Raw genomic sequence first — 12,460 nt, 5'->3', positions numbered from 1 at the left:
CTCATTCTTAGAACAAAGACTAAATCAAGAACTCAAGAATAGACCTTTTTGTATAATTTTATTACATGTGGGAGGGTTTTTTTAATATAAATTTATTTATTTGACCTAGAAAAATGGTACGGATGAACCGGTTTGCAGGGCAGAAATAGAGACACAGTTGTAGAGAACAAACGTATGGACACTGAGGGGGAAAGTGGCAGAGGGGTGGTGGTGGTGGGATGAACTGGGAGATTGGGATTGACATGTATACACTAATATGTATGAAATAGATAACTAATAAGAACCTGCTGTATAAAAAATAAGTAAAATAAAATTCAAAAGTTTTTATTTATTTATTTATTTTATTTTAGGCTGCATTGGGTCTTTGTTGCTGCACATGGGCTTTTCTCTGGTTGCGACGAGCGGGGGCTACTCTTCGTTGCGGTGCACGGGCTTCTCATTGCGGTGGGTTCTCTTGTTGCGGATCACAGGCTCTAGGCACATGCGCTCAGTAGTTGTGGCCCACAGGCTCTAGAGCGAAGGCTCAGCAGTTGTGGCTCGCGGACTTAGTTACTCTGTGGCATGTGGGATCTTCCCGGACCAGGGATTGAACCCGTGTCCCCTCCATTGGCAGGCGGATTCTTAACCACTACACTGCCAGGGAAGCCCACATAGGAATTTCTAATACCAAAGCTTCAAAATTGCCTTGGACCTGGAAAAGCATTGTGCTAAAGCCATTATCCCTGTATATCTGGCTTTCAGAAATTCAACCAAGGAAAAACAGTTCCCATGAAATGCTTGTTTCCAAATCAGGAAACTCAAGTGCAAAATTGTATTATAAATATGTGCACAGAGAGGGGCTTCCCAGGTGGCACAGTGGTTAAGAATCTGCCTGCCAATGCAGGGGACACGGGTTCGATCCCTGGTCCGGGAAGATCCCACATGCTGCAGAGCCACTAAGCCTGTGTGCCACAACTATGGAGCCTGCGCTCTAGCGCCCCTGGGCCACAACTACTGAAGACCACACACCTAGAACCCGTGCTCCACAACAAGAGAAGCCACCACAATGAGAAGGCTATGCACCAAAACAAAGAGTAGCCCCTGCTCACCTCAACTAGAGAAAGCCCGTGCACACACAACAAAGACCCAACACAGCCAAAAATAAATAAAATAAAATAAATTTTTTAAAAATCTTGAAAAAAATATGTACACAGAGAATCTTAAATGAAACAGTCTATGCAAGTCATGCATTGGGAATAAAGAATGTGTGTCAGAAATATCTGTGCTTAGCTAATGGTCTAGGTGTCCCAAGTGCCCTGACTCCAACCATCTACTCTGAAAAGAAGATGAGAGTCTGCACTGAAGTGAATCTGACCCCATCAGGAGACCAACAGTGGACCAACAGGGACAAGCTTCATAGCGGCCATTCATTGCACTCACAATGTCCCACCATGGCTCCAAGTTTCTGATGATGATCAAGATACATAAAATACTTTGGGAACAGCTGAAAAATTTATCCAGTCTACAATAGAAACGTCCCTAAAATGCTACACAGGAACAGAGAGCCTGATCTCGTTAGTGACAGAAGGATTCCACTTTGAGGACAAGGCGTCCTGCCAATGAAGTTATTTCAGGGAAATCTATTGTTGGTAGAAACAGAGAAGAGGAGCCTATGAACAAGAGGGAGTTACCTTTTTCTCAGAGTTGTTGAAGGATTAAATGAAATAATGCAGGTGGGAAAGGGCTCTATAAATTACCCGTATAAAGTTGAGATATGAATGCCTAGAGGGCAAGCCCCATATCCTAATTATCTGGTATCCCCAGAACTTGGCTAGTGCCTGGTACAGAGTAGACTTTCAATAAATGTCTGCAGAATGAATTCATTCCAATCTCTTTTGCTAAGGAATACAGATTTTTCCCCCCTAAGCAGTCTTTCTTAACTGTATATATCAATAAGAATAAGAACACACAGTTCAGTAGGAAAAAACGAGCTAAGAATAAACAGATTTTTTTATTTGAGAAGACATTTAAGCACATGAAAAACCGCTCAAAATTACTTATAATAAAAAATGTAAAATAACGAGATTTTTAAAAAACTATCAGATTGGCAAAGATCTAAAAGTTTAAAAAGACTATGCTGGCGAGTGTGTTGGGAAATAGCCTTTCTTAGGCATGTTGGTATGCATTAATACAGCCCCCTGGAAAGGGAATTTGGCACTGCTTACTCAAAATTTGAACTGGACATATTTTTTGGCAGAATTCCATTTTGAGGAATTCATCCTACAGATGAACTCTCACAGGTAACCCTAGAACTCTGTGGGGTACATAGTAAGCACTTTATCATTATTGTTAAATGTATTTGTACAAAGATATACATATCAAGATATTCTCTGAAGTACTATTACTAACAGCAAAAGACTGTGAAAATCCTAAATGTCGTTCAATGGGGGAACTGGTTAAAGAACACTGAGAGCATGTATATGGCACTCTAAATGTCGGTTTAAAAGATTGAGGCTGAGGGCTTCCCTGGTGGCACAGTGGTTGAGAGTCCGCCTGCCGATGCAGGGGACACGGGTTCGTGCCCCGGTCCGGGAGGATCCCACATGCCGCAGAGCGGCTGGGCCCGTGAGCCATGGCCGCTGAGCCTGCGCGTCCGGAGCCTGTGCTCCACAACGGGAGAGGCCACAACAGTGAGAGGCCCGCGTACTGCAGAAAAAAAAAAAAAAAATTGAGGCTGGGGACTTCCCTGGTGGCACAGTGGTTAAGACTCCAAGCTCTCAATGCAGGGGGCCTGGGTTCAATCCCTGGTCAGGGAACTAGATCCTGTATGCATGCCACAACTAAGAGTTTGCATGCCACAACTAAGGAGCTGGCAAGCCACAACTAAAGAAGCTGCCTGCCGCAACTAAGGACCCCATATGCTGCAACTAAGGAGCCCACTGGCCACAATTAAGACCCGACACAACCAAATAAATAAATAAGTAAAAGATTGAGGCTGATCTATGTGAAATGAGAGAAACTGGAACAGTGGACAGTACACACTTCTTTTTAAAAAAACAAAGTATAGGAACAGTGTAAATATCATTTATTTTAAAGAGCTATATCTACAAAAATGCATGTATAAGGCTGGTTACAGAGATTGTCTCTAGGGAAGGAACTGAAAGGATGGGAGTTAGTAGTGGGAAGGAAGACTTGCACTTTCTCAATACATTATTTTTTGTTTTGCTTTTAAACTTTTTATTTTTAAATAATTTTAAAGTGCAAAGATAGTAAACAGAGTTCCTGTATACCCTTCACCCAGTCTCTCCTAATGTTAATATCTTATATACCCCTGGTTCATGCGTCAAAACTAAAAACAATTTTTTTGAGAATTATAATTTTTTTAATTATTTTATTTTTTTTTTAATTTTTAAAATTTTTATTGGAGTATAGTTGATTTACAATGTTGTGTTAGTTTCTACTGTACAGCAAAGTGAATCAGTTACACATGTACATATATCCTCTCTTTTTAAGATTCTTTTCCCATATAAGCCATTACAGAGTATTGAGTAGAGTTCCCTGTGCTGTACAGTAGGTCCTTATTAGTTATCTATTTTATGTATAATAGTGTGTATATGTCATTTCCAGTCTCCCAATTTATCCCTCCCCCCTTTCCCCTGGTAAACATAACTTTTTTGTTTGTTTGTTACATCTGTGACTCTATTTCTGTTTTGTAAATAAGTTCATTTGTACCATTTTTTAGATTCCATATAAGCGATATCATATGATATTTTTCTTTCTCTATGTGTCTTACTTCACTCAGTATGACAGTCTCTAGGTCCATCCATGTTGCTGCAAATGGCATTGTTTCATTCTTTTTTATGGCTGAGTAATATTCTATTGTATATATGTACCACATCTTTATCCATTCCTCTACTGATGGACATTTAGGTTGCTTCCATGTCCTGGCTATTGCAAATAATGCTGTAATGAGTACTGGGGTGTGTGTATCTTTTCAAATTATGGTGTTCTCCAAAACTAAGAAATTAACTGAGCTAAACTATAGACTTTATTCAGATTTCCCCAGTTTTTCCACTGATATCCTTTTTCTGCTCCAGGATTCAATCCAGGATACCACATTGCATTTAGTATATATACCTTTGAGCTGTTCAAATTTACCATGAGCATGAATTACTTTTTTAAAATTAAGCATGTTTTTAAACAAAGAGTATGATCATAACATTGATGTGCTCTTGATGCTTTGAAGGCATATTGCTTCTTTAAATTAGAAGTAAATGTTTTAGAGGATAATAAAAACTCCTTTTCAGATAATCATTGTGAATCATCTTTCAACAGTTTTTTTTTTAAACAAAATCCATTTACTACTCTTTTTCCTGCTGTTATTAAATAAACGTTCATTTATGGGTCTAATCCAGCCCAAAACACTACAGGTGCAAATCTTCCAAAGTATCAAGTGCAAACTCTCCTTTCTGTCCCTATACTCTTCCATCTTCACTCTGATTTTCTATTATGCAGGTACGTTTTTCTAAAAAATTACATTCAATCACCAATTCACCAGAATACGAGGAAAAGCAAACGATATTGACTGATAGCACATGCAGCTCCCCAATTCCAATTTCTCAGTCCTCTGAAAAATATCACTCAAACCACTTTACATATTAACTTACATGACATTAAAATGAGCAAAAAGTATACTTTCCTTCAAAACTTTAACTAAGATGATTAGCTTATAAATACAAAAACAATGAAAAACACGAATTACAGGTGTTAACAAACTGTTAAAGCTGCTTTAGGTGTCTCCCACCACTCAGTAACATCCGTGGCCACCAAGTTAAATAAGATGCAAATCATGTGTTTTGGGTTTTTTGTTGGTTGGTTGGTTTGGTTTGGTTTTTCCTGTTTAAGCCTAAAGGCTCTCTTCAGCCTCCTATGTGTATGCTTCAATGCGAAAAGAGTTTTGGAATTTTAAACTTTGTTTTCAACATTTTAAAATTAGGAGATCTCGTGGAAAACTCCAAATGTTCAGATTTTCTTAAAACACTGAAACATTTGTCAACACTGTAACCACGTTCCTGTATGGCAAAGTGAGCTAGCTGTATAGTGGCTTTCGATGGGACCTGTGTTTCTGCTTCACCATGGTCCCTACCTGACCACCTTTACTCATTTCTTTACTTGCCTAGCCCCTGGAGTTACTGAGTTTGCAAATCCCTTTGAGCTCTGTACAAAGTAGATAAGTCTTGTTCATTACGTCACTAAGAGAAACGTGATCTAAAAGTCCTGTTTTCCTTCACAGGTCTCAAGATTACCAAAAAGACATTTATGAGGCCGGCAGTCCCTGCTGTACACAGGTACCTCTTTCGTTATCTTAAGACCTAAGAGCGATACTTGGTTCTTGGTGCTCCACGGTGCGATTGATGCTGCGTGTGTCCCTAAAAAGTGATACATTTGATGGAGAGATGGCTTGATTAGGGTGGCAGCAGCCTAGACAGTGAGAAGTAGACAGATTTGAACTGTATGTGATGGAATAAATTGTTTAGAAGTGCAGGTTCTTCCAAAACTGCAGGGAAGGCTGGGAAAGGAGTCTGACATTTTCAGCACTGCCAGGAAAAAGGAGGTGGGAGTGGGAAGGCTGTTGGGTAGACAACTCAGAGCTTACCGCGGATGACCAAGTCAAGATTGTAAAGGCACTGCTTCCCTTTGCTCTTACACATAGCAAGCCTTGCCTGGGAGATTTCTTCTACTTGAGGGTCAACTGTTTCAACTCACCTGAACTTTGGTCTGTTCAATTCCAATTGGTTTCAGGCCTCCCTCATCTGGAAGCACTGGGTAAGGAAAATACTGTTAATTAAAAATAATGCCCCACACATCTTCCATCAATGTCACCCTACTCTGACACCTTTTAAACCAAGGTGCCACCAAGAGGGGAACTTTTAAAATATAAGCCTTTTCTCTTTCCTTTTCTTCAGCAACGTGTCCAACAGATGGCGTTAATAGTCAGGAAAAAACCACCTGGATAAGTCACAATTTATTGTTTTTTAAATTCTGAATAATTGGACTAAAGATTAGAAACCAGAATCAGTGTCAATATATAGGACTTCATAGTGAATTATAGTAAACTGTATATATACTATTTATCACCCAAATTCTGGGCTGATTTGATTAGCTTTCTCCCACATCCTGAGTGCTTTGGAAATTATATTTCATCAAAGGTACGAATTAACCCCTTTTACTGTTTTATTGTAAAATATTTTCCCACTCCTGCACCATAGCAGTCTTCCTAATATTCCCAACCAACTCCAGAATTATCTTGAATCTTCAGCAGGTGCATGATTTCTAGTGATGAGATTTTACTCTTACCTGGACAGGTCTACCTCATGTTACATATGGAACCCTGAGAAAATACACCCATGAAAATAAAGAAATCTCCTGGGTAGAACAAACTGGGCCACATACCTGACCTCAGGCTCCCAGGGGACCCTCTGCTTCTGTGGGGGGGAGCAGCTAATTAAACATAAACAAGCTTAAAAAACAACAACAACAACAACAACAACAACAAAAACCCCACCTCATCTCCCATGGGAACATTCTCAGGCGACTTACTGCCCTTTTTTGACCCCCCTCCTTGGCCACCGTTCTATTTACTAGCTGTGACTCCTTACGCTGAGACTTTATTTCTCACCCTCCCTGACCAAAGTGGCTCCTGATTAACTGGATATTACTGCCTAGGTGTGTCAGAGGGCTCCCAGGGATTTCACTCTGGGGTTCCTTCCCTAGAGAGAGGTCTGCAAACCAAGTGCATCAGAGTACAATTGTGTTGCATCTGAAATACAAGCTCTTTCCATTCTGCGATTATCAGGGCATAGGTTGTTTTTCAAAAATGAAAACATATACAACAATTACAAAGTTCTCACTGAGAGTCAGCATAGCATACTGCTTAGGGCACAGGCTCTCCAGCCAGACCACCTAGGTTCAAATCCCAAATCACCAGTAAGTGCTCAATAAATGTTAGTTGTTATTTTACTTAAAATAAAAAACCCTTATTATGGTCTACAACCTACATGGTACGTTCCCTATCTCCCTAAACCTCACCTTGTTCTACTCTCCCCAGCCGTTCACAGCCTCACATGCCTCTTCAAGTTTCTCAAACATTACAGGTTTATTTGTCTCAGGGTCTTCCCACTTGTATTCCTTCCAGTATGGGATGTTCTCCCAGACCTAACTGGCTTCTTCTCACCACTCAGGCTTTGTGTTTCATGTCAACCCTTCTCTGAATCTATCCAAAATAGCTTCCCCTCCCCACTCCAATACATCACATAGTTTTGTCTTTTATAGCACTTATCACTAACCTACTTGTTGACTTGTCTCCCCCTGTCCATTTAAATGTAAACTCCATAGCAATAGGAAATCTTTTTTTTTTTTTTTTCTGGCTGCACCTCACAACTTGTGGGATGTTAGTTCCCTGACCAGGGATTGAACCTGGGCCCCCAGCAGGGGAAGCGCAGAGTCCTAACCACTGGACCACCAGGGAATTCCCTCTTGTTCATCTTTCTTTATCCCAGAGCTTAGAATGGTAACTGGTACACTTGAGGTTCAATGAAAAGGAAAAAAGTTATCTGGTTCAAATCCCATCTGATTGTAAAATGCTAGCTACAAGAGAAAAGAGAATTTCAAAGAATAAAAAGATCTGGATCCTGTAATGGATACTTGTCATATTCTTAACAGCCAATCTTCTGAAAAATCATTCCCTAATCTGAGAAAAATCCCAGGTCATGAGTTCAGCCTCCCTACTGTAGATGTCGGAACTCAAATTCCCAGCGGCTCTTGCAGCTAGGATGAAGGCATGGGACCAGGCTCTACTTACCAGACACACCCTCATAAGACTGACTCAGTAAAGAGTGGTGGAAAGAAACTCTGCTCTCTGGCCCCTAGGCTGTGGCTGAGGTGTTGGGCTTTCTGGAAGAGCATGGAGCCAAGTCAAGTGAGTTTGGCGAGGCTGTGCTGCCAGCTTCCTCTAGTACTAGATGGAACAGCACAGCATAGAGTTCTCAGGTCAGTTCTGTGCATGGTCTTGGGCATCGTTCCTGGAAGTACAGTTTCGAGTCTTCCCCCAAATTCTCAAAAACACCTCAGATCACTTTAAAGCTTTTTTAAAAAAATTTTTTTACATTTTATTTATTTTGGGCTATGTTGGGTCTTCATTGCTGTGCATGGGCTTTCTCTAGTTGCAGTGAGCGGAGGCTACTCTTCGTTTGGCGCACGGGCTTCTCATTGCGGTGGCTTCTCTTGTTGCAGAGCACGGGCTCTAGGGGCACGGGCTTCAGTAGTTGTGGCACGCGGGCTCAGTAGTTGTGGCTCGCGGGCTTCAGTAGTTGTGGCACGCGGGCTCAGTAGTTGTGGCTCGCGGGCTCTAGAGCGCAGGCTCAGTAGTTGTGGCACACGGGCTTAGTTGCTCCATGCCATGTGGGATCTTCCCGGGCCAGGGCTCAAACCCATGTCCCCTGCATTGGCAGGCGGATTCTTAACCACTGCGCCACCAGGGAAGCCCTCAGATCACTTTAATAAGCCCTTCTCTCAGTCAGTCAGGGTCAACTTCTGTTGCCTGTCCCACTGACAACCAGGTTTGCAGGAACTAGCAAAGCTGCCTAACTTTAGGACATCTGTCTTTACAGTATGAACTAGTTCCTCCTCTGTCCACCTGATTGTTTCCTGATATATATCAGAATTAGCTCACTTCCCAGGAGTAAGAAGTGTGACAGAGGCCAGCCATCTTTGTTCTCCTCTCCAGGTCTGTCATTTATTTCCACCTCTCCTTGGAAGAAACAGTCATAAGAAACCTGCTTTGTCTTTATAACAAAGGCCTATCATACTTTAAGCATGCCTATTCCAAAATGAGCTATAATATGTCTCACACTCAAAAAGTGATGTCTAATTTTGAATTTGATTATTAAACAATACCATCCTTTTATCATAAAACAAGAGTCTGTGTCAGAGGTTGCAAACTGGTGAGAAATTCTGACCTGCAGAGGGTTTTGTCTGGCCCACAACGCTTTTAGTCTTTAAAAATTGTACTCAGAGGGCTTCCCCGGTGGCGCAGTGGTTGAGAGTCCGCCTGCCGATGCAGGAGACACGGGTTCGTGCCCCAGTCCGGGAAGATCCCACATGCCGCGGAGCGGCTAGGCCCGTGAGCCATGGCCGCTGAGCCTGCGCGTCCGGAGCCTGTGCTCCGCAACAGGAGAGGCCACAACAGTGAGAGGCCCGTGTACCGCAAAAAAAAAAAAAAAATTGTACTCAGAGATACAAACATTTTACATTTACATCTGTGATTTCTGATGATTATAGCCTGCCACACAACAATCAGTTAGAGAATAGAGGCCCTCTTTTGATATATCATGGATTGTTCAATTTGCCTCTACTATATACTCACATACCCAATTTTTGCTTTTAATTTTGTTGCATAATACGTTGGAAGTTGGGCAAACTACCTGCCATTTCATGAAAAAGCTATTTAATAAGTACACAAACATAAACACACCAACATTTTATACTGCTATAAAACACTGGAATAGATTAAATCAAAATAGAAAAGGTAAATTAAAGGGGAGAGGCGGGGAGCTGTTCAGTGGGTATAAAGTCTCAGTCACGCAGGATGGAGGCTTCTGGAATCTGGTGCCCAGCATGTGCACAGAGTTGACAATATTGTATTGTACATGTGGCGACTGTCAGGAGGGTGAATTTTAAGTTATGTGGGGGTATTTTTGCCACAATAAAAAAAAATGTAATTCACAACATTAACAGAAGAAAAAAGCACATAAAAATGCAGAACTATACAGGATTTTATTTACTCTGATAGGAGGTATTTACCTACAGTAAAGCAATAACAAGTAATATTGGTTAAATATTCAAAGTTCTTCACCTGAAACTGCAAAGGAGAGAAGAATGTTCATTATTTCACTTTAATTCAATATTATATTTGGCATTCTGGCCATACAGTAAAGACAAAAATAAAAATAACAGGTTGGACAGGGACAAAAGGACAGGGGAGGGCAGAAGGCTGGGACTTGGGACTTGAAGATTCCAAAGCAAGCCAAACCACACAGTTTAGAAATTTCTGTTTGTGTCCACATAAGGTGGACCCTGAAGTTAAGTCTAAGAAAACAACAGCAATTTATAAAAGAAACTGACACCACAGTCAGGTGGAACCACAAAGGTGGTTTCTATCTTGCTAGACTGTAAATATCTTACTTGGCTATTAACTGAAAATATTTAATCGAATGACCACTTCCCAGCTAATTTTCATTTTAATGTTTTAACAATTTACATTTTAAACACTGAATTCTCTAGGGCATGTTCCATCATTTGAATTAGAAATAACACTCAAAGAATGTCTTAGTAAACAATAAACTTATCTTAACTATATCATCCATGATCAATTCAGTAACTATATTACACCTTTCCAAGCAATAAAATGGACAACTTTAAAGAGCTTTTTAATTGGGAGATTTAAAAAAAAAAAGGCAGGACACGCAAATGACCTGCAGTTCAAAACACAAAGTCCTGTCACTTACATTCTATCCCACCTGTTCAACACACCATCCAAGTGCTGCAAACACAAGACAGTTCAGAGGAACAGTGTTATAACCCCTTAATTGCTACATCACCCAGTAAGTTACAATTAAAAAGCTCCTTATAAAAAGAAGTCCACCTATCCGCAGATATTGGAGAATCCCAGGCTGTTCCGTACATTACTGAAAAAAATGCAAATACATTCATAAAGGCAAAAAAACTTTAGGTAACATGACAACCCACATCTTTCGCTGGTCAGACTCTACCCGCCATCTCAGTATCGCGGAAATGTTCCATCGATTTTGGCAGCCCAGGCCATGAGGCCTCCCACAACATCCCGAACTGTTAAAGAGTCTAAGTCTGTCCAGGACTGCAGGATCTTCACGGCTTTCTGGGAGTCATTGCCCAGTTTGCAGATCACATAAATGGGGAGAGATACCCCTTCCTGTGTGCCCTGCTTCCCTTCCCGGATTGCTTCTCCCAAGAGTTTCAGGCTCTCCGCATTCCTCCGTTCCAAATGTTTCAAAGGGATGTGTAGGGAGTGAGGCAACCGACACAGGTCCACCTCCACTGGAGGCCTGACGTCCAGCAACACGTGGGGTGACCCGGAATCCAGAAGTCGCTTATAGTCGACGACAGAAATTCGCTCCTCTGGTTTCAGTAACTGTAGGGAGCGGCACTTATCGGTGGCCGAGGAGCCACAGAAGCTTTCGTAGTCCTGCAGATCAGTCACAGTGGGCCGCTCCCCGCAAGCTGCACAGTCGGGCCTGCGCCTCCGCAGCCGAATACAGCGGAAATGACCTCCGAGGGCATCAAAGAGCAACAGGCTGCCACTGTAAGAGGGGCCCAGACCTGCAGCGATCTTCAACACTTCCAGCGCCTGCAGGCAGCCCAGGACCCCGGTAACCACACCAAGCACCCCGCCATCCGCGCAGCTGGTCACCGTCTCCGCCGGAGGTGGTTGCGGAAACACGCAGCGATAGCAAGGCCCACCGCCGTAGTGGTAGACTGTGAGTTGGCCCTCGAAGCGCAGGGCGCTGGCCGACACGAGGGGCCGGCCGGTTAGCACACAGGCGTCGTTAACCAGGTAGCGAGTGGGCACGTTGTCGGAGCAATCAGCCACCACGTCATAGCGGCCAACCAGGTCTAGCGCCGTGGCTGGCGTAAGCGCCTGGGCGTAGGGCACGCACTCCACCGCCGAATTGAGATGGCGCAGTGTAGCGGCGGCCGAAAAGACCTTGGCCTGGCCGGCCAGTGCCTCGCCGTGCAGCACCTGGCGGGCCAGGTTGCTCACTTCTACTACGTCGTAGTCCACAAGGCCCAGGCGGCCGACGCCGGCCGCTGCCAGGTACTGCGCCAGTGGGCAGCCGAGCCCCCCGCAGCCCACGACCAGCACGGACGCGGTCGCCAGGCGCAGCTGTCCCTGCACGCCCAGCTCAGGCAGCACGAGCTGCCGGCTGTAGCGCAGAATCTCATCTCGGGACAGGGCGGCTTTCGGCGGCAGGGGAGACACCGGAACCAACCGCTCTGACTCCTGCTCGGCCAGAAGAGCCGCCGTCAGCCTCCGCTTCAGGGAACTCAGCTCCTCCTCACGCTGGGCAACTTCAGCCTGCAAAGTAAGCACCTCCTCCCTGGCCGCCATGGCAGCCTCTTTGGGAGGTTGTCAAAGGCATTTCCGTTTCCGGCTTTCCCTCGTCTTGCGACTGGAATAAACTAAACAACTCTATGGAGCTTGGGGAAAGGTGATTAACAGATATGTATTTTTCTGAAGCAACCGTCAGATTCAACTTGAAAGAGTCACAAGTCCTGACTGTTTCCAATGGAACTACGCAGAGAGCCTTAGGAGGTCTAGAACTCGCCACCCGGACCATCCCCCTCCTGCCGGCTTTAGTACGTTCCGACGCGTCCTCTTCCCGCG

At 43.4% G+C, this 12,460-nt stretch overlaps 1 protein-coding gene across 1 annotated transcript; it reads right to left on the bottom strand.

Annotated features, from left to right (window-relative positions):
• Window positions 1-9,794: 9,794 nt before the first annotated feature.
• MOCS3 (molybdenum cofactor synthesis 3) lies at window positions 9,795-12,398 on the bottom strand. The gene has a single exon (XM_067708460.1). It carries the CDS (start codon window positions 12,182-12,184, stop codon window positions 10,817-10,819), a length of 1,368 nt encoding a protein of 455 aa, XP_067564561.1. The 5' UTR covers window positions 12,185-12,398; the 3' UTR covers window positions 9,795-10,816.
• Between the last annotated feature and the right edge of the window lie 62 nt (window positions 12,399-12,460).

The sequence above is a fragment of the Pseudorca crassidens genome, chromosome 15 (genome assembly GCF_039906515.1).
Source record: "Pseudorca crassidens isolate mPseCra1 chromosome 15, mPseCra1.hap1, whole genome shotgun sequence".
NCBI classification, from domain to species: Eukaryota; Metazoa; Chordata; class Mammalia; order Artiodactyla; family Delphinidae; genus Pseudorca; species Pseudorca crassidens.
The sequence above is the reverse complement of the archived record's forward strand: the minus strand, read 5'-3'. Positions and strand labels throughout refer to the sequence as shown.

What these genes read in the sequence shown, in the direction of transcription:
- MOCS3 (XM_067708460.1), bottom strand. Translation starts at nt 12,184, where the DNA reads ATGGCGGCCAGGGAGGAGGTGCTTACTTTGCAGGCTGAAGTTGCCCAG.